Consider the following 21781-nt stretch of genomic DNA (forward strand, 5'->3'; position numbering starts at 1 on the left):
CTTCCAGGTCTGGCATCTGCTATTAGCAGCTTACAATTTCACCATGCATTTAGCATAGGGACTAAATTCTTCCCTGCTGCGTATCTGACTGCATGTCTGGCTGGGTGAAAAGTCAGCGACACTGGTTCAAGTGCTTATGCTATGGGAAATATACTGGGAAATACTGTGCTACCATACAACTACTCTGCAACTTACTATATACATGCAAGGTAAAGGAAGACATGACTCAACTCTCCTCCTCAAGACTGCTTAGTGTCGCAAAGTTGTCATTCTTGTAAGTTCTTGTGGAGTTTTCTGGCTTGTTATTAATGACCACTGCTCTTGGGAGGAGGGGATGTGGTCTCAGAGGGCAGATATTAGAGGCACAGACTCACGTTAGAGCTTCAGAGTAATTGTAATGAGGAGAGACGCCAAGAAACTTCTGCACTTCATCCATCACAGAAGCTGGGTCACTTCTGAGCTGCTGTCCATCAATGATTAGCAACTGCAGGGATAAATATGGTACCCATTTAGAAAAAGGACGAGGGTGAACAAAAGAATGGCATTATTTCCCTCTTGTGACCTTACTAGTGACTGCATGGGTTTAAATTAACATGTCATTTGTGCCATGCTGTAACAATTGTGCGAGTCAACTTCTTTTCAGATTTGCTTTTGTACTTGAATATATTGGATGTGTATAGGTGGGCACCTTGTAATTCCTTGTGCGTACACTGCTCAAGCAGAAGAGTTCAAGCCTTGCAAGCTAAACCTGACTCAGAGAACTCTGAGAAAAAGAGATAAGGAAAGAAATTTAGAACACTGTGGAGGTTACACTGCATTCGTTAAAAACCTGGTATGAAATAGGAAAAATAATAGAAAGCTCATACATCTTAGAATTAAATCCTCTAAAGTAATAGGAGGGTAATTTATCTGAGAATTACCACCAGCCTATCAACTGTATAAATTTGCAAAATTGTTAGCAAAGGATGTTTTCTTTGCTATTTGTTTTTAATTAGAGTGATGTGATATGTGATATAAAGGTACGTTGATTTCCACAAGCAAATGCTAAGTGTAGGTATCAAGAGCCTACTGGAGTGCCAAACAGTATTACTAATATTAACTCCTCTGGAGGGATGCCTTTTATATTTATTGCGGAGGCTTATTATTAATTATTAAGTTTTTGAGTGCCCTGGCTGAGTGAAYGCGCATTCCTGAGTGCATATTAGTAAGCACCCGGAGTGCACTCGCTGCGTGCACCTCATTAGGAGCGAGTGCATTTTGTTGTGTATCTTGTAAAATTCATCACTACAACTACGAAACACGAGTGGGGAGCGGCTTACAAGGGATGTGCCACGGTGCTCCCGCGTGCAGAGCCGGAGGGGCTGCCTCCGTGATGCGCTGCTGCTGCAGCCCTGAGCAAGGGCAGCTGGGGCGCCCCGGCCGCCGCGTTGGGTGCTCAGCACCCTCCTCTCGGGACCTGGGGGGAYCCTGGTGCCGGAGAGAGGATGTGCCCTGGCCCCACGTGCCCGTCTGCTGAGAGGTGCTGCTGGTTCCCTATCTACGGAGGAGGCGAAAGGCCACGGGGTAAAAAAGGAAGTAAAAGACTATGGTTTCACTGGAAATGCGCAAAAAAAGAGAACTGAGGACAGCAAAAGGCAGAGCTCGTATTTCCTCTCGCTCCTCCAGCACCCCAACTAAACAAGCAACACAACACTGACTGCTACCTGCTTTCAGAAAATCCTGGCCCACAAAGAGCAGTCTCAGGAGATGTGGCTCTGCTCACTAAATACCCCTTTGATATCTTTTTCTCACCATAGGCTGAGGTATGGCCTGGGCTATGGAGCACAGACAGGGGACTGCTTTGGCATATGTTCTGTAGCATGAAGGCATTGGCCTTAGGTTTCTATGTGGAGATAAACATTGTGTAATAGCAGGAAGGTTCTCTGAGTCCTGGTGTTTACGTAATTTGTTATGGAAAAGATTCTGAGAGGCAACTCGATGAAACATCAGAAGGAAGATGGGGCAGAAGGAAGGATATCTGCTCCAGCACTGAGAAAGGCTAATTCTGTATCAGGATCAAACAAATGTGACATTTTCTATGAAAAGGAATGAGTGGGAGAGGGGGATGAAATTTCTTTTAGAGAAAGGCCTGGCATACTTTAAATGAATTTGTCAAACCTTCCCACAAGGTCTCCTGCTGCAGCTGCTCCTTTCAGGGGACCTAGCAGCCTTGACAGCCTTGCTTAACCCCAGAAGAGAAGCCAAAAGCCCTGGATCAAGCCCAGGTGGCCACAGTTCATAGTGTTTTCACGCTGCATCTTTTTCATCAGAAGACAGAAAAATCAACATGCTCYTGACAACCGCTTTGATCTTTGACAAATCTGCATTTTCCAGCAGCCAAACGCCGCATGGAGAATCACCCCATCACCTCTAACGATACGACTGGATCCATGTSAGCATTCCCAAGGGTGGGTGCACATGGTGCAGTGCCGGGATGGGAATTACCTGTGAGGCAGGGTAGTGTGCCAGCCACCTTTCGATGTGGATAGCATACCAGCCGGGGGTCAGGCAGCGCTTCTGCAGGGTCCGTATCTCGGAGGGCGCCCACTGGCCTGACGTGATCACTTCGTAGAAATTGAATTTGAGGGCAGCGGGGTCCTCGTGGGATCTCTGGTGCTGATGGAAGACAAGGAGAGACACGTCATGGAGACGTGGGGGAATAAGTCGGGAGCCAAGGGAAGGGAACAAGGGAATTGCTGCTGCCTCCCATGGAGAGCAAAATTGTGTCTCGTCAGCTCCTCCTTTCCAAAGGGTCTCCTGCCTCTCAGGGTATGGGGGAATGCCACTTCTACCACACTGGACAGTGGCTGCTGGCTCTAATGCAAGTATAATACCATTTTTTCCCATAAGGAGGAYACTTTGGGCACTTCAGAGGGAGTCGATTTGGAAATGACATATAAACTCAGTTTGCCCGCGGCTCCCCACGGCCTCCTTCCTCACTGGACGTGTGCTGACAGCATCAGAAGGACTCTTCTGAGTGCCTCATGCAGTGTCTTTCATTTGGCTCTGTTTTAACACTCCTTCTTCTCTTATATAACTGCACCTCACTCTGCATATGTGCTTCTGTGCCTCTTAAGAAAGTGCATCGACTCCCTTTGGAAAGGTGTGGGCTCAGTAAGAGACAAGCAGGAGTATCCTAGCACTTCCCAGGAAAACCCATAGGCTTTTTTGTTTTGTTCCAGGGGAAAAATGGAAATCATTACTCTTCAGAYGTGGTTTTATTTATTTATTTTTTTAACCCCTCAGGAACTTGAGAAGATGCTGCACACATTGGCACGCAGGCACTGTTCCTTAGACGTGCAAAGCCTGGATGACACATCCACTGCTCACGCACAGAAAAGAGCTCCTGCTTCCCTGCTGTATCTTGCTGGGTGGGCAGCACTGGTGCCCCACCATGAAGTGCTCAAGGGCACTAATACCCATCGGGGTTGTTCACCAAGCCCTGACACTGATTTCCCTGCCTGTTTCTTGAAGGCAAGATCCATACCTGGTACCAGGAGTACGCCCGGTCGGATGGGTCGATGAGGATGGTGATGATCTTGGCCTTGGGGATGAGGGAAGCAGCTCGTCGAGGAGCTTCCTCTGAGTGGAAGTAGTTGGCGCTTTTCTCGAAGAGCAAGTCAGTGGTGGCGTTGGAGGGAGCAGGGAAGAAATCCATGTACCTGGGAGGGGAAGAAAACATTTAGAAACAGCAATACAAAAAAAAAAGAAAAAAAAAAAAGTGGATGGGTGGGTGGGTGGATGGGTGGGAGGAGAGCACATGTCTGTATGTTTTCTCTCTGGCAAGGGGACTTTTCAGAGGTAATTCTTCAGAAGCAAAAATAACTTTCTCATCTCAGTCCAAAACTGGAATAGGAGGAAAAGAGCTCAGCTTTTAGCTGGGGCTGGTAATGTCAGATGCCTCCATGAAGTMAGGTAGTTAGTTTTCCTTTTCTAACAGATGGAAGTTTTGCTGATAAGTTGGATGTCAGGGGGAAGTCTCTCATCAGTATGGAGGAAGTTCAGTTCTAGCTGCAGAAAAAAATGGGAAAAGCTCTCAGATGTCAAATGCTTCATTTCAACATCTCAAAATGTTACATTTAGCAATTGATGACTATTTTCTTTTGGACTTTTTCAAAATGAGAGTTTTCAATTTTTTTCTTTGAATGGTCTTTTTTTAATTCATTGAGAGCAAAAGTAAGAAAAATGGAAGTTTCAGTCAAAAGGTTTAAGTATTTAAACGAAGCAATATGTGAAGCTGCTTTGGAGGCAGCTTTTTCATCCCCTGAGCATTGCTGGGAACTCCAAGAAATTCCGRTTTTATTGTGGCCAGTTGTTTCCATATACTTTTCTGTGGAAACAAAGTATGTGTGGTCTCTCTCCACACACATGATCCCACCAGCATTGGAAGCTGTGGGCCAGCTTGAGTGCAACGTGGCAGCAGAGATCTATCTCAGGGAGGTCTGTCTCCTCCTCTGCATCTCCTGTGCGTGAAGGGATGTCTTCTGCCTTGAAAGAGAGAAGCTGCAGCAAAAACTTCTCTCTCTGGCAGAGTTATTTATGGGAGAAAGGGAATTAATGCAAATGCTCCAGCCACCCAGGGCCTGCTTGTCCTGTTGCTCCTTCCTCTTACTGGCACACCGGTATAGGTATAGACTCTGTAGGTCGTTCCTGTTAAGGCAGGCCGGGGATGGCAATCCAGGGTTAGCATGCATGGGCATTAGAGGGGCATCTCTTGGTCCTGTGGTATTCCCAAATCCTGGCAGCTCTCAGCAGCGAGCAGGGAATGCACAGACTGAATGAGCAGCCCCTTTGTGAATACCCCAGATCAACCCTCGAGTCAGAGCAGGAGCTTTGTGAGGCCTACTTGTTCACACTGTATGAAAAATAGATGCGAGGCATTTATTTCTCCTTATTGTTTGTGACACTTTGGCTCTAGAAGCTGGCCTTGCAGTTGCAGTGATGGTTTGCTTTTATCAGCTAGTTTCKCAGGGTCTGGACACCCTCCATGCAGTGTGAGTGCACAGGCAGGGAAAGCAGTCCAAGGAGATTATTTTTTTTCTGTACAATGTGATGTTTGTCTTATAGCTCAGTTTTTACACAGGATGAGAACAGTTGTTCCCTGGAGAAACAAAGCTCCACAAAAGGCTTTCCTCAAGCAAAAACTGTAAGAGCAATGTTTAAAAATTGTAACAGGAGTATCAGCTAAAATTCTTTATGGACAGTTTGCTTTTTTTTTTTTTCTCCCGAAGAACAGACTTTTGCTTCATGAAAAGATCCATTTTAAGTAAAAGACTGTAACTCATCTCTCTTGAAATTGATACAGTTATGAAAAGACAAGAGGTTTTATTCAGCATGAAGACAGACATCACAACTGAGCTTGCTGTTGTATTCATTTGCTATAAAATACAGATATTGTTATTGTAACATCTAAACAAAATTAAGGACTTGATTAAAAGTCCCATTACTGTGAAGGAATTTCTCACTCTCCCTGGTAATGCCAAGGATAACAAATTCATCCAGTAATTATGCAGCTGCATTACATACTTCTGTAATTGCTCCATTGTGATTTAGCATCTGTTAATGAGGAAGACTCTGTTTTTTTATTCTTCTTACCAGTCAATTCCTTTGTGATAGTTGTTTCCATTGAAGAACTGAACTTCTTCAAAAGTTTTGGGGCTAGGGAGGTTACTGATGATGGAAGGATGCATCAGAAGAAATAGATAAAGTGCTGTTGTTCCTACAGCGACAAAAAGAGATGCCATTAGGAAACAGGAAAGAAAAACTTTATTCATTTAAACAAATATTTCTGAATCAAGGCACATCTAGATACACTGTAAAATGGGAGAGATTATCGTTCTAAGAAAATTGCCTGAGAGGTGCTTTCGGAGGGAGGCAGGAGGGAGGCAGGAGGGAGGCAGGAATGAGCAGGGATCTCCCCGGGACTGAGCAGGGATCTCCCCTGCACTCACTAAACTTTGCACATTTCCAGACTCTGCTCTCTGATGCAGCAGGGATGTCGTAGTTGATGATCCTGCTCACTTGGCCGTGTATTGAGGCAGGGATGGATTTGGGCCAGAAGAGGTTTCTTTTTAATCTGTACACTGTCCGGAGCTTTCAAGGGTACCCAGTGTGGGAATAGGCTCCTGTTGCTCCCAACACTGCACATTTGTACTCTATTTTTCCTGGGGGTAAAACTCTTCCAAGTGACATTGTATATTTAAATGGCAACAACCCTGTGTGTAATAAGTATATTTTAAAATCACAATAACAATAATTTTCTGCTACTTCTTTGGTAAAAAAAACGCTGATAGATGATGTTAAATGAAATTGCAGGAGAATGTGTCTTTAAAATTGCTCTTCAGTGATTTTATGCTATGCAAAATAGCACCAGACTGTGAATCAAGAACTCCTTTCTCTTTGTCACTGTCATATAATTTCTATATAATCTTGGATCAGTCATTTATTTCCCTGCCTCAGCATCCACTTTCTGTGCTTTGTCAATAACAGTAATGGCTATCTTGGGAGTGGGAATACGTGGCTTAATTTAAATAATGTCCCGAGACCTCCAAAGAGGCCTGTAAGGTGGTGTGTTTACTGGCAATTAGGATCTCAAAAGATGTAGAGATAATTTGTCAAAGCATACAAATGACAAATTTAACTCAGGGCCCCATGACAGCACATTGTTTTTGCACTGTTTTCTGGTGTGGATTCTCTTCATTGAGGCACTGAACTCAGCAGTGGACATAGGTGAATGTGCTACCTGTCTGCCTAGCTGCTGTACAACCCCTTGCCTCTTTTGCTTTCCTAAGTCCATGCCCTGAGAGTGAAAATAAATATATTCTAATAGAAACCATCAATGAAGCAGCTTAATTCTTTTTGCTATTCTCATCTGCATCCTCCCTTCAGCACCTGAGAAAGAAGTCACTGTAAAATTATCCCTTAAACAGGTGCATGCAAAGGCTGCTAGTTACCTGCCTTTGGCTTCCCATGTTTCCAGTCGCCCTGCTTCCCTCCTGCTGTAGGAAATTTGGGACAGTGAAACCCAACCTTGGAGGGGCTGCGAGCAYGAAGCTGGTAGGTTAATACTACTTAAATATCTGCTTTAAATAGGGATGAGCCTGAGGGGAATTTCACCCTGTTTTCACAATAAAATCTAAAAAAATGACAGGAGAAACAGCAGAATATCACTGCAAGGAGAGTCCCCCTAAAACGGAGAGCTACCTCTYTGTGCTGAAAAGAAGTCAGCCAAACACACCACCAAATTAACTGTTCCTCACTTATTTCGAAGCATCTTGCCCTAGAGGCAGCAGAGGCTGCTGTGCAGTTTGGATGCTTTCCTGCTTGAGAAGGGTGATGCATCCTGGGAGGGCTGGAATGGCAGAGCAAGGCAGAGCYGTGTCACCACAGGAGCCCTTGTGCCTGACTTTGGGCCGTGCAGGAGCCGATATGGGAATCTCGCGGGTACTGGCAATGTGTGACCACTGCAGCTGGGTGCTGTCGTGGGAGCCACCTTCAGCATAACGGAGACAAATACACGTGGGCAGACCTGGCGGGTGCTACCAGCCTGCACAGGCTTCAAAAACACCTTGTTTCCTACCTGTTTTCTGAGGTCCTATGACAAGGAATTTGGGCAGGTGGTCACAAGTTTTATCTCTGGACCAAATGTCTCTGTGTCGCTTATCGTCGCACGGGTTCTGAAGGAGAAAAGAAGGCAAATCCTCATGCAAATGCTCATGCTAGGCCTAAATGTACTGAATGCCTGCTGGTCACTGCAGGCTCCACTAGCTATACGCTAATGCCAGAGCATTATGCTTCATAGTAAGARCCCAGATTTCCTCCTGGGAGTTAATTCCCAAGGGCTGGCTCCATGGAAGCGCTTGCGTTTCGGCTCAGCCTGGAGCGCCTCGGTGAGCAGGGACCACCACGGTGCTGCCCGGCACCAAGCAGGCCTGAGGCTTGGGGGGCTGCCGGGAGGGCAGCTGGGCAAGCTGCAGAGCTCTTCCCGTCGTGGCAGCCGCAGTGCCAGACTCCAGGCCCTGTGAGGCTCCTGCTTCCCGCCTCCGCGCGAGCCCGGCCCTTTCCCCCAGCTCAGAGTCCTCGGGCTATAGGTCTGCGGCCATAGGCACTGACCTGGGCAGTCCCTTTGGTGGGAATTGGGTGTGTGTATCACGGTTTTGCATGATGGAGGATTAAAAAAAGGGAGTGAAGGGAAGGACAAAAAGATTAAAACATCGATTTAATCGGTCTTTCATTTGAGGCTAAAATGGAAACCTGTTTGAATAGCTTCAAGGCATTACTTTCTTAGCTGACAAAATGTTTTCAGACACATAGTGCTTAGTGATGATCTTATTTACATAAGAATCCAAAAGGAGGGACAAAACAGAAATGTGAGATAATATTAATCTCCTTATCTTTCTACTACCTATGAATAGAAAATAAAAACGTGTGAGCAAAAATCATCATGGAAAAGGTCAGGATTAAGCATTCTTTAAGGCAGGTATCATATGCATCCTGCTTTTGCATAGCATTTGCTGCTGATGGAAGATACAGTTTGCCAGTGAATAACGTTAACAAAATAAAGTGGAGAAAATCATTATGTGATGGGAATCATTGYAGCTCCACTAAACTCTATGGAAATGTCTTGGATTTCTCCTTCTTTTGCATCTGGGCCAAATAGGGGAAATTTCCTCTCCTTTTTTTCCTAGAAAAAATCTGAAATAACTGCATGGATCGCCACAATGTCACTCTGGATTTATGTCTGCACAGTTAAAAGCACAACGTGGCACATCATACCCTGAATGAGAGAGGAACCAGATAAGTATAACAATGATTTGAACATTACAATACAAGCAGCACTATTGTGCACTGGAAATGGAAAGCGGTCATTTGTATGCTGTGCATAAGCCCTCTTGCAGGCTGGAAATAGCTGCCCATCCATCCAGCCMTGCTTGCTGCTCCCAGCCCTGCTGCCTCTGCTTCCCTGGCTGTCGCATGGAAGGGCAATCGGATGCTTTTAATGCACCTGATATTGGCTGATTGGGAAAGCCAGCCCATTTCTAGGCAAAAATCTGTGAAAAAATTCAGATCATTTGCAAAATCATYGGGAAAAAAAACATAATAATGTACGGTGGGCATATTTTTTTTTTTTTCAAGAAAAGTTTCTCTTTTCAGCCCGTGCGCTGCAGCCAAGGGCTGTTACCTGCCAGAGAGGGTCGGTCTGCTCAGGGAAGAGCTGGAAGTACTTGTGTGCCAGCTGCAGCGGCGGCAGCGTCCGCAGCCGCAGGTTGGTGGAGCTCTTCACAAAGGCGGCCAGGTTGGCAAAGGTGTAGAGCCCCAGGCGGTCGTTCCCGTAGTTGGACAGGTGGGTCATGAAGATGCTGATCTGGGAGGGGCAGGAGAGCTTGTTCAGGAGCGGGACGTCGGCTCCGGGGATGCCCTGGCTCCCAGGCAGGATGTGCCAAGGCCTCGCGTCCTCACCCACAAGCAGCAGCAGGCACTAACCCAGCCCCACTTTCTAAGCTCCCTCACATCTGAAATCAGGGCTTGTTTCCCCCCACCCTGCCCCCCACATTTCTGAGGTGTTGTTGTTGCTATTATTATTATTATTATTATTATTATTATTATTATTTGCAGAATCAGCTCGCCAAGCTGCCTGCCGTGCCACGGCCCCACATGCAGAGCCACCAGACGCTTTTGAGGTGTCAGCGCTGTAGATTGATAAGGAAGTCCCAAAACACAAAACTTCCAAGCCTTCATGAACAATGATATCTCAACTAAATATCACTGTCATTGATATCTCCTTGAAGGTAAAATAACTTCTTTCTATTTATCAGCATTATTATATTTCTTCTTTACATGGCCACTGCTTTGTTGATCTCCTCATTGAGGGACATAAAGAGAAGAATTTGTACAAACAGTGTGCGGAATAYATTTCCCAGTGTTTCCTCTATATGAGGCTATCAAACTTAATTCCAGCTCCACAAAGGCCTGGTTTATCTGTGTACCCCCCTTATTTGGCTTTTAGGGTGCTTTCAAAATGAGCTTTGTTACTCAACTGCTCTGCTCCATGAGGTGGCCGCAGATGGGAGACCCACTGACAGGGCAATTTAATTGTCCAGTTATCAAGAAATAACTGCATAGCGGTAGCTAAACAGTGTGCATACTTGTTTACCTGTCACAGCTCTGAAGTAACCTGTCAGTAAAGTGCAACCTAGTCACAGAAAGCATGGATTAACTTATGTGATGACAGCAGTTAAGTGAAAAGTATGCCTAGCAGGGCACTTAATAAAGGTATCATGAAAAAATAATAATATGAAAAAAAAWWAWWARRAAAAAAAATCAGAGCCAATGTGCTGCTTGTAGCAAGCTGCAGAGCAGGATGGTGGGAAGTTTAGCATTTCGTTATTGTGCCTTCATGCTGTCTCAGGCTGGTAAAGGAAAAAGAAAGCGCCAGTAGCCGGGGACCTCAGTGGTTACTTGGTAAGAATATTGCATCCATGGACATCAGGAGTTTTGCTTTTCCCCAGGTCCTCTGCATCTACCCCAGCTATAAACTGTGCAGATTATTTTGGATCAAGAAATCCTGCAAAGACAGTATTGCCTTATGTGAAAAGGGCTCCTTCACTCAAAGCTGAAAATATTTCCATATCAGGGGGATTTACTGGTGACCTTTATGACAGCGTCCTCTCATGCTACTCTGAAGCCAAGGAGAACCATAAAATAACACAAGGGCAGAGCCAGGTCTGTCATAACTAGATGAAACATGCCGAGCAGCAAGCATGGGCACGTGGCAAAMCGCATGCTCAAGATGCAGTCCGTGTATTTTGCATTTGTTTCATGCATCCTGTTGACACGAACACCGAGCACCCTGTGTCTCACACCATGGGAGAGGCTGGTGCCTCAAGCACACGGTGCGAGGGAGCCACTGCAACCTGCTGCACCAGGAGCTCGCCCAGCGTGGGGGCCGAGGCTTGCAGGGCACGAGCCCAGCCTCTGTCAGCAACACGGCTGATTTGCTTCCCTGGCAGCTGGATACCCTCGGCCAGGAGGGTCTCTTTTAGGATGATTAGGAAATGGATCAGGCAGCTGCAGGCACTTGGTGTGGASTGCTTATATTGCAATGTGAAGCAAGGAGGTAGTTTTGCTGCTAGAGACTGGGGGTGCCTGGGGGCCCCCCCTCTTGCTTTGGGACTTGCAGTTGGGCATGGATGTCCTGCAAGAGTGTTCAGGTCAGTGTGTTTCCTCTCTGCAGTGTTGGGCTTTTGGGGTTTGGGCTGCATTTCTTCAGGGTTTGAATTGAGYAAACAGGAAGAGTTGAGGTGGGGGCTGTTGTCATCAAGTGCTTAAGGCTGCAGTTGTATTTTTCACCAATCTGTGCAGCCCAAGGCTGTTGAGAGCCTTCTATAACAAATTGCTCTTCCTCCCTTAAAACTGAGTTTACTCTTCAGTATGTTGCTGCTTTGTGTTGCTTGAGTTCTAGAGGAAGAAAGTGCTGCTGCTGAAACACTGTGCTCATGGCGAGAAATGGTTTTGGCTGCTCAAAATTACCACAGAGGAGAAAGCTTTCTGTTTATATGCTCTTACTCTGCCAATGTGCTACTTTTTTTTTCTTTTAAATTAGCCCACAATGTTTAAAAACATGTCCATTAGTCTGCTGAATTATTTATAAGGCTTTTAGTACTTCTATAAGGTGAAGATTGATGCAAGTTAGGAAAAAGTGTCCCTTATGGCTCATCTGCTGCTTGTTTGCACTACACCCACTTCTTCCACCAAAGGTATCTTATCCTTCACTTTTACTCTGTTCTGAGACTCCTTTGAGCAAAGATTGGCAACTGCTCAAGGCTTTTTTTTGCCTCTATCAGCTGGACTTTGTAAACGTCAGTGCCTGTGTGTTTTATGGTTGAAAAGTGTTTGACATAACTGGAGCAGGCATTAAAATTGCCCTACATTTTGTGTGTCTATATGTGCTAACTTGGAAGCATGTAGGCAAGGTAGTTTTTCTCAGCCTGATTTTTTTCTGCCTGAATCAACACTTCTAATATGGTTTTGATATCTGCTCATAAAAATGTGGCAAGTGTTTCCTATGCACTGTTTAAAAATGAGAAAATGAATAAGTAAATGCTTAAGAAATGTTGGTAGCGAATATCATCTTGTCCCTGAAGTGTTTTTCTGTTCTTGGTAAGTGCCAAGGAGTTTGTCAGTGCTAGATAATATTGTTCCAGCAAATAAAATGTAGGCAAGTAAATCTACATGTTCTTTCTGCTCTTTAACTTTGACCTTGGATAAGATTTTCATAATGTAAAAGCATATCTATATGAGAGAGATTAGGTCATCCTCATTTAAGAGCTTAATTAGAGAGCTGCTTAATCCAAAATGTCCATTTGATCATCCCAAAAGATCTTGGCTAAGTCTATTAACATCTTTTGCCTGTTTGATATTATTTGAAGGGCGGGGGGAAGAACATGGTATGTTGCATACAGTATAAAAGCACATTTAATTTTCTGCCTCTTCTATGTGAACCAACTGATGTAAAGGGAGATGGGTATTAAATGCTTGTGCTTACAGCACGGGTATTCACAGGAGGGCATTTAGCTGCGGCACCAGCTGAGCAGTAAAGGTGTCCAAAACATTGCAGGTGCCTCAAGAGGTGCTGCCTTTTGCAAGGCAGGGGGTTATTTTTGGAGGGTGGAAAAGGCAGAGGGTTGTCTTTGGGGGGTGGCAGGGCACTGCTTGGGGCGGCACAGCAGCAGGGGCAAGGCTCTGGCAGCCTAGTGCTGGGCCCAGGCTTAGCTAGATGAATGGGTGTGTGTTAGATGGAAGTGCAGAGCTGCTGCCTGGAGCCCTTGGCTTGACCCACAAGCTGCAGGCGAAGGGCTGCTGCTGGGGAGCCTGTCTGCATCCCTGGGGTGCAGGGCCTGGCTGCACTCGCTGGGCTCCTACCCATGGGGTCACTTCCCAGGTTTGGGAATTTCTCTGGTTTTGGCCCTTTCACTGTGGTCACTGATATCTTGAGAGGTTGGAACAGGGTGGGAGGGACAAGAGAAATGYTGAAGGGTTGAGTATGAAAACTTTATTTCAGTTCTTCTCCCCTTTGAAATTTGTCTTTTTTTTCCATCATCTGGTCCAGAGCTCACTTGCTGCCTACCTTTTGCTGCCTCTAGTGCAGCTGTCCCCCATCCCTATTACTTTACCCTCTCTGTAGTTGGGACCCTTTTGTTAGAGGTATTYGCTATTATAATTTTTATCCCTCCTTCTTATTGTATGAGGATAAGACACAACTGTAACATTTCCGCTGTGGATTTCAAAGGATTTTAAGAAGTGCCAAGATTGATATTTTGCTGGTGAGGAGCCTGAGGCACGGAGGGCTGGTGTGATATGCTGAAGATAAATTGTGAGGCTGATTAAAGATTTGGGAAGCCACGTAACCTCTGATCCACCCTAGCATTTACTAGGCAAAGCTGGGCACTGAAGTGTCTGGAAAAGAATAACTCCTAACATCAGTTAGAAGGAGGAAGAATTATCTATAGACAGAGACTCTCTATGCAAGTAACTAACTCTTGGGGATGGTGCTTCAAAGTCAACGGGATTTTCCTTAAATCTTCTAGGGAGAAGCGAGTTAGCCTCTTTTCATCTCCAAGAGAAATAAAGCATAAAGTGTTAAGGCTCAAAGCTTAAAGCATAAACTGCCTTTGTATTTTTACAAATATATTACAAAAGCTGATAGACAAAATCCTGCTTTTTGTTCAGTGCTGCARCCTTTAGTTCAAAGACTAAATGTGAGCCTATTTCTCCCAGTTCCTGCTACTTGCTTTCTGTTAATGCTACAGGTAGGTGCATGGTGGTCTGTAATTTCTCTATTCCCCCCAGGAAGGGAGAGGAGGGGTGGGACTGGATTTCTCAGGCCGCCTGCACTCGATGAGCCTTTCTGGCTGGTAAATTATGTGTATTCCTTCCCCCTTCGGCTGGGTGGGCAGAGGGAAGGAAAAGCACATACTTCATCCGTTAGAAGCCACATCCTCAGTCTGCTTATTTACTGGCTTCCTTGCTTTCAAGTCATAATATTTGGTCAGTGAAGTATTCCCAAACCTGAAGTGCTGTGAGCTGAGGCAGCTGGGCATGGAAAGGGAGACGGTGCAGGGCTGAGCAGCAGCACAGGGGCTGCTCTGCCCAGGAGCAGCTCCTCAGTGTTGGGTCTGAGGGCACTGCTTGCACCTGCGGCCAGGCTGGCTTTGGCCTCTGCTTGATGCTCTGCTTCAGGTTTGGGGTGGGATTCAAAATCAGATGCATTATTTACTCAAGACAGGTAGCCAGCCAGCTCTACATGTAAAGTTTGTATATGCATTTGTGTGTTTATGTATGCTTCTGTACGTGTAAATGAGGTCTGCAACAAGCCAAACATAAAGTAAAGGACTTTTTTTAAAAATTGTTGTAACATCATTTCATAATGTATCTGCTCCAAAGTGCCCAGAAAGGGTTTTCTGTACTCAGTTATGGTTGTGCATTTGGAAAAAAATGTATTATATAACTATGCACACATAATAAAGAAGTTTATTTCTTTTTGTAAATGTAAATCTCYGTACAGCCTTAACTAAAAGCACTCACAACTACATTATAATATACCTGATTGATTAATGTGTAAAGATGGGCTTTTTTATTTTASCAGTTTTTAGTTTAATTTAGTAATATGCAGAATGAGAGTGAGAGYAATTGCTGCATTGCCCATAGAAGCATTTTGTAAAGCTAATGAAGTCTTTCCAATATACTTACGTGCAACAATATTGTGTTATTATGTATTTGTAAAGTGCTGGGTGAAGGCTTCAGTTTGTACTGCTCTATCTAACGGTGRTAACATCCAGTTGTACCTATTAACTCTCCGTTAATGATGTACTCTTGCCAAACACAATGTAGCTCAAGATGTCCTAAGTGTCAGAGGAGCGGTGCTTTTCAGGGCTGTAGCTGGAGATGGGAATCAGTAGGTGAACTGTGAATGGGATGTCAGGTATATGCAGCTGTACTGCACAACCTCAGCTATAGGAATCCTGCTCTGCCAGCTTGGCTTTGGATTTGCATCCCAGTGCTGCTCCTGTGCCAAGTGTAATTCTGGCATCTCCTTGGAAAACCACTGCTGCAAAGCTTGTCACTTTGGCTCTTTTTCTTGCTTCCAGCCCTGTGATGCCACTTTGCTATCTGGCAACATGAAGAAAGTGCTTCCCAGCTGGCCAGAACTGCACCTGGATTGTCCCTAAACACTCGCGGTGTCCAACTCCCCTGGAGCCCCAGCTGGAGCTGCAGCACTGTGCTTAGCTCCCGTGAGGATGAGCAGGAGGAAGGCTTTACCCGTGCACCTGGGAAGTGTTGGGGCTGGGAATGGAGGAGCTCTTGCTGGCCAGCTCCCATCCTGGGGCTTGGCTGTAAYCCCTGCCCTGGAATCCTCTCCTGCAGCTGGGAAATGCCCCAAGTCCTGCAGTGCAGGATGGGGAGAATTACTCAAGTCTAGCAGAATTTTTATGATGGTGGAGTGACCCACCCAGCACGCTTGCAGTAGCTGTGAAAACCCTATCTGGGTCTTAGCTGCAATTTCTGATGCTTAACTGCATCAGAATAGACCACCAGGAGCCCAAGCATCTTGAAGGTGGAATTGTGAAATGTCTTCCAAAAAATGAGGCATTAAGTGCTGTTAAGATCCCATCTTTCGTATATATGCATATGCTTACTGCTAGACTTATTTTATGCTAAAAATCACCCAGCTTTGGGAGCACAGGAATACTTTACATCTCATTTGAGAGCATTTATCTCCGGAAGACRGAGGGTAATGATCACATCCTCTGCTAGTATAAATTCCTCCAGCCTATGGAAATCTTCACAGCTCTCCCTTGTGCAGGAGCTGAGGCTAAGGTTGCCTCCAGTGTGTTGCCAAAAGCCTGTGTTTCCTCACCACTGACATTCTTCTATCTGTAGTTTTTATTTTATTTAAAGAAAATATGCACAAAACTTCTGTTTTCCCCCTACCAAATAATGTATGTCCCTGTTCYAGAACAGAAAATCCCTGGGAAAATGAATTCTTGGTGTTCAAGCATAACCCAGCCTATCTTGCTGGTATTGCTGTGCCTCCTCAAAGAGAGTTCCCCAATATTGGCAATCCAGTATTGGTTGTTAGTCCTATTACTTATTTATGCTGATATTTAGGAAAGTGCCTATTCATCGATCCAGCACTTGCGWTGAAAAAATCAATTACAAAACTTATACATAAATGATGTGCTCCACCTCATCCTTTCGGCCACTCAATAATTAAATAGGAAATGTTCCCTTCAGTGTCCTTTGCTTTGGCTCAGCCTCCTGCCCTGACCCRGGCTGGAAAGCCGAAGAGTGGGGATGGCCCTTTGCATGTGGATGTTATTCCTCCAAGGAGAACTTGGCATTGGCTACCTTTGTGCAATATCTCTATTTTTTTGCTATTTTTTTAGCTACTTAAAACTCGGTAGGAAAGGATTTTTTTCTGTAAAAACTAGTGTGTGGCTCATTAGGCAAAACAAGTGTGGGGAAAGTGATGGCATAAGCATCCTCTTTGTGTAGAAATATGGTRGTCTATTTTCTGCCCTTTTACAAAAGTGTTTCCTAGCAAAATAGGCTTTGCTCTTTCCGCTGTGCTCGGAAAATGCTCTGCAGTTGGTCCACGAGCAAACTCTTGTAATTGGATCTAGGAGGCAGCAAGTTGTATTTCTGAATGTGTAAATGGGATGTCATGGCTGAGAAATGCAAAACTGTCAAGTGTCCATTTGCTAATATCAAGTAGCTCCATGCTAGGCTGACCAGAGAAATACCTCTTGCAATTTCAAGTGTTTCATATATTTCACATCCTGACAGCCTCCTATTACAGATTTTTCTTATACCTTATGAGCCAGAGCCCCATTCACTGATAATGAATCCCAGGCGCTGGGGCCTTTCACGCAGTTGCTTRTGTGGGAACATGGAAAGGAAGCGGGAAGTGAGATTTCCGTGTTGACAAAGCACTAATTTTAATAATGACAAATTGTTTTGCTAGGGTTCAGCACTATTCATATTCATGACTGTTCTGCTACTGAAGCAAGTCATTTATATGCCTGAAAATTGTTCTATTACCCTATTTCCACTCTGCACATGCTTATTTTTAGCATTTTTGACAGGATAATCAAATATTTTCCAAACATATCTTTAAAGAAAGCATGGAAGGCAGTATTTAGAAAGAAATTTTCATCTTTGAGGGGAAAGATTTTGACCAGCATTTTATTTCCCATGCCCACAGTCATTAGCTATTGTGAATCAATGATAAACTTTTGAGTAAGCTATAGAGTTATCTTGGTGTATTTGTTTTAATATTTCCTATTCAAAAAGGAAAATCATTTCTCATTCACCCAGGAAAGTTTTCTTTTTTTCATTATTTACTTGGTATGATTAAACATTCTTTACTATCAACACAATTCCTGTGCCTTGCACTTATTGCTATAAGAATAAAATATGAATGTTTGCTTTTATTTTCTAGTATTTTCCTCATCCTCAGTTTTTAAACAAAGGCTAAATCATGACCACACTTCAATGCAGCAACTGCTTCCCAGGTTGTGTGTGTATTTGACACCTGTGAAGCTTGTGATCCTAAACAAAACAAGTTGGTTAGGAGACCCACTCCATTATTTTTACATAGGATATTTCCTTGCATTACCTGCCATTAAAAAAAAAAATTACTTTAAGAACTGCTATCAGAGCCTGCAAAAGAGGATTGCTGCTTTTGATGACCTTAAAATCCATGTATAGCAGCATTAGGGAGGAAAAAAGTAAACAGCTATCTTTGTGCACTTATCACCCTTGTGTAATGGTGGTCAATATAGCCAACTGTGGCCAAACCTTAATAAGCTCTGTGCAAATGCAATGTTACCATCTATATCTGTGGGTACTACAAAGCCTTTCCAAAAGTTTAAAGCAATTCAGTCCTCCTATAAGAGAATATTGTTCTAGGTCAAAAAAAGAGATGTAGGATTTTTATTCATCTGTTTTCTCATGGAAAACTTTTAGAATATAAATGTCTCAATTTAGATTTAAGAACAAACCCAACTTGAAATTACACAAATGCGCCAGATTTGGCTGCTGTTAGGCCAGATTTGTATCCAACAGTTTCTGACAACTTGACAAAAGTATTACCAAACCAGTAGCCTTGAAGTCTCCAGATGATCTAGATTTCAGATTTCAATGATGATCAAAGGAGCCTGTCCAGCTATGAAGAACCCATTTCATCAGCAGTGTGCCTTGCACACTCTTTAACTTCCATCCAGCCACAACAGAATACTGATTAAGGCTGTCAACTGCCTTTAGTTATTATCCTCTGCAGATTTAAAAAAAAAAAAAAAAAAAATCAGCCCATCCTCACTTAGTTTGTACCACTTAATAATTTGGGTGTTCCTTGTCATCAGTTTGATACTGCATTATTTTCTACCCTCTCTGACTACAGTAAATTCAAATATACAGTAATTATACCGTAAAAGAAAATAAATACATTAAAAATTAAAAAATACAGTGAATTAAAAATAACAGTACTTCAATTTTCTTCATGTCCTGATATTGCACTCATTGCACAGCAGTGGGAGGGTCTGTCTGGGTTRGTAGGTGAGACCTCTGGCTGGTGTCCCTCTATGGTCACCGGCAGTGCCTGTGCAGAGCTGCAAGCCTTGTATAAATCACAGCTTAAGAAAATTTGCAAAATAAATCTAAATATTGTGCTTTTGTGTATGCATGAAACAATTCTAGGTTTGTCTGTTGCAATGAAGTAATGCAGCATTGACCATGSAGAGAGTTTTGCCTGAAATAGTCCTCCTAAGACTTGAGCCCAGCCTCTAGCTGTGGCTTTGGACCAGCCTTGTGGGCAGCCTGGCTTGCTGCTGCCTTCGCTAGGCTTTAACCTAGGTTTGGCATTGGCAAGGGTCTTTTGGCAAGGGTCAGCTTTGCCCTCTGTTTGTGTGTGGTTGTTACTAAATACCTGAACAGTATGTTTTGGTGACATGCAGGTACTACAGATAAACCGGGAGGAATTGGTGTTTAGGTGTAGGTTAAATATTTTTGCAGCACAAGTGATTTTTTAGTATTTTCAAAATGTCTTAAGGGGCTTCTTAGTTGAATGAGTGGAAAACAGTCTCAGAAATTTTCTTCCTGCTTAATTTGTTTAATGGAAGTAAGTTGTTCTTTCAGCACTTTGCTTGAAACATTCAGTCTTTTAATGTCAAACCTCAGTTAAATAGAGTCCRAGGAATATGATACGTAATTAAGAAAGTGTTTGCTCTGTCCATGTCATACCTGTGTGGCTGTGATCCCTGGATCCCTGGGGTGACAGCAGTAGGCAAACTGCTGAACAGCTAATAGCAGGGGTAGTAAATGTTCATGGGTGCTGCCTTYGAGCAATGCAGCACGTGCAGGTTTATCAACATGTAGTCTTTCCAGGCATGTGTAGCGGATCACCTGAAAGCACCTTTTTGATTTCTCAACTGTTATRACCTAGGATTAAGATTTTTTGTCATCCTGCACCTGGATATGGCCCTGAATACTCAGCAGTTTCCAGGGAAGAAGATACTGCTATGCATAAAAACTAATTCTGAAATGAACTYGGGAATTTTTAAGGATAGCAGTTTCCCACTCTAAAGAAGTGAGAACTTGCTTTAACTGAGCTGCAGGTGGCTGGCTTTGCTCAGGGGCTGTCCTGTTTGGCATTTGGCACTTCTAATACAGCAYGAGCAAGCTCAGCACTGCCCAGGTTACAGCCCCATACACTGTGCTATGCAGCCAGTGCCACTGCCAGCTTGGGTAAAACTGTCAATACCTGTTTCAGGTATTTTTTCCTCTCCATTTACTTTTTTCAGTTAGGGTTTAATGCCATCCTTCAAGCTGGCCCAACTTTGGGAGAAATGTGGTCTCGTATCTACTAATGGTGAATAACGGTCAAAGTGATCATTAGTTTGGATAAGCATCCATAAATGTGACTGGTTTTGACATTTCTCCTGAGACAGATGTGCTAAATAAGATCTGGCTCTAATTGTGCTTTGAATGATGCAATGAATTATGTCTATTATCACTAATGTGGCACTTCACAGTCTCCAGGTAGAGGAAGCCTAAATCTCAGAACAATCCTGACAGTCGCTATGGAATTATTACATAAGACCCAACACAGCACATAAATAGTTGGAGAACAGCTATAAATCATCCCTTTTAAACTAGGGCCTCATACAACCCCTGATTAAGTATTTTCACCAGGATACTTTTCTTCAAACTGCAAAGGAYGAAATGCCAGGCAAGCTGATGTAAATTGGAGATCCAGGAGATTTATCATTTGTTTTCATAACTCTTCCACTGTCATGTTGCTATTCTTGCAGTTTTATGAAGAGCTGACTACTCTGTTATGGAGCATTCATAAATGGTGATTAATTAGTCCATTTTGGAGGCCCACTCTGAGCAAACAAACCTCAGTTAATTTAATTCTCCACTCCTAGTTTCAGAGAAAAAAGTATTTTCAGTTCACTAGAGGATATAATATTCTCAAAACAGCCACTTTCCAATTAATTTTGAATGGCAAACATAGCAAGGAAATTTTGTTCTTGTCCATTTACTTCTATTAAGGATTCATTTTCAATAATCAGGGAATTCAGAGTCAGCTCATTTTTACCTTAAAGGCTTGCTCCTGACACTTTATTAAATTATTGTACGGTGTGTGCTTGAAGGTAACAGATTCTTTTTCTTTTTACCCAGTAGCCCTCGTGTTGACACGCAGTCGTTCATTGCTATTGCAGCCATCTCCTGACTTGCTAGGAAGTAATATTGATAAAGTATTGCAAAACGTGGTGTAGAGTATCAACTTGCATAAAGAAGGAAAATGTTATGAAAGAAAGCAGAAGGAAGGATCATGTGTTATCCTTGAAATACTTTCTTGAGTTGCAAGTTAATTGCTAAATATGCTGCTGCTGAAGGCTTGAGGTTTCCATGGGATAGTATCTACTTGTACCACCTCTTTTCAGCTGGGGTGGTCATAGGAGAAGAAATGAATGATTTAAAGTTTCAGAAGCCTGAGCAAGTATGAAAGAGATTTAGTCCAACASCTGGAGTTGGATGACGAAAGTGGCTTCACCTTTTATTTTTGCATTATTTCTATCACGCWACCAGTGCTTGAAGGACTCTTGTTAGAGAAGGAAGCATCTCTGGGATGAATTTGGGTAGAATTAATGTATGTCACTTCTCATGTCCAAGAGCAACGCACCTCTCCCTATATGCAGTGGCCAGCTAATTACAGGCAGCAACTATTGACCTTTTTGGCTGGGGAAGGTTGTTTGCTTGCCTTTTCCTTTCCTTGAAATATGCAGAGATGCTGTATTCACAAGACCCATATTAGAACTGCATTATGAATTACTTTTGAATTGCAGTCTACTKTCTACAATGCCCAAGGTTATTTTTATTCTTTCTACAGCTATGCTCAGAGAAACAAAGCAAATAAAAAGAAAAATATTATTAACACTCAAGCTGTTTCATAATAACACTCCCAAATCTCTTGCGGAAAGCATAAATTAACCCCTCTCTGCGTTTACTTTTAATATTCTGAAGCAATAATGTGTGATTCTCATCTGTTTTTGTGATGAGTGAGAGTAGCAAATGCAAAGAACAAAATGTTCCAAGTAGGCACATGTGGGACATGCCACATCTAGGTCTGACAGACTGGAAATGAGCAATAACCCTTTAGTTACAGAGAGATTTTTTT

The 21781-nt window shown here is 43.5% G+C and overlaps 1 protein-coding gene across 3 annotated transcripts in view; it reads right to left on the reverse strand.

Moving 5' to 3' along the window:
• Window positions 1-21781, reverse strand: part of LOC112943438 (bifunctional heparan sulfate N-deacetylase/N-sulfotransferase 4) — a 93848-nt gene that overhangs the window by 6309 nt on the left and 65758 nt on the right. For all 3 annotated transcript variants that reach the window (XR_003248571.1, XM_026034591.1, XM_026034590.1), the window contains 6 exons: window positions 9221-9403; window positions 7619-7715; window positions 5635-5758; window positions 3527-3701; window positions 2485-2655; window positions 375-484 (listed from right to left, as the gene is read on the reverse strand). Coding sequence is in view for 2 of the 3 variants with exons in the window: in XM_026034591.1 (XP_025890376.1) it covers window positions 375-484; window positions 2485-2655; window positions 3527-3701; window positions 5635-5758; window positions 7619-7715; window positions 9221-9403 (860 nt within the window). In the remaining variant the exon portion in view is untranslated. The remainder of the gene's footprint in view (window positions 1-374; window positions 485-2484; window positions 2656-3526; window positions 3702-5634; window positions 5759-7618; window positions 7716-9220; window positions 9404-21781) is intronic.

Source organism: Nothoprocta perdicaria, unplaced genomic scaffold (genome assembly GCF_003342845.1).
Source record: "Nothoprocta perdicaria isolate Ctin4 unplaced genomic scaffold, notPer1 scaffold_149, whole genome shotgun sequence".
NCBI lineage: Eukaryota > Metazoa > Chordata > Aves > Tinamiformes > Tinamidae > Nothoprocta > Nothoprocta perdicaria.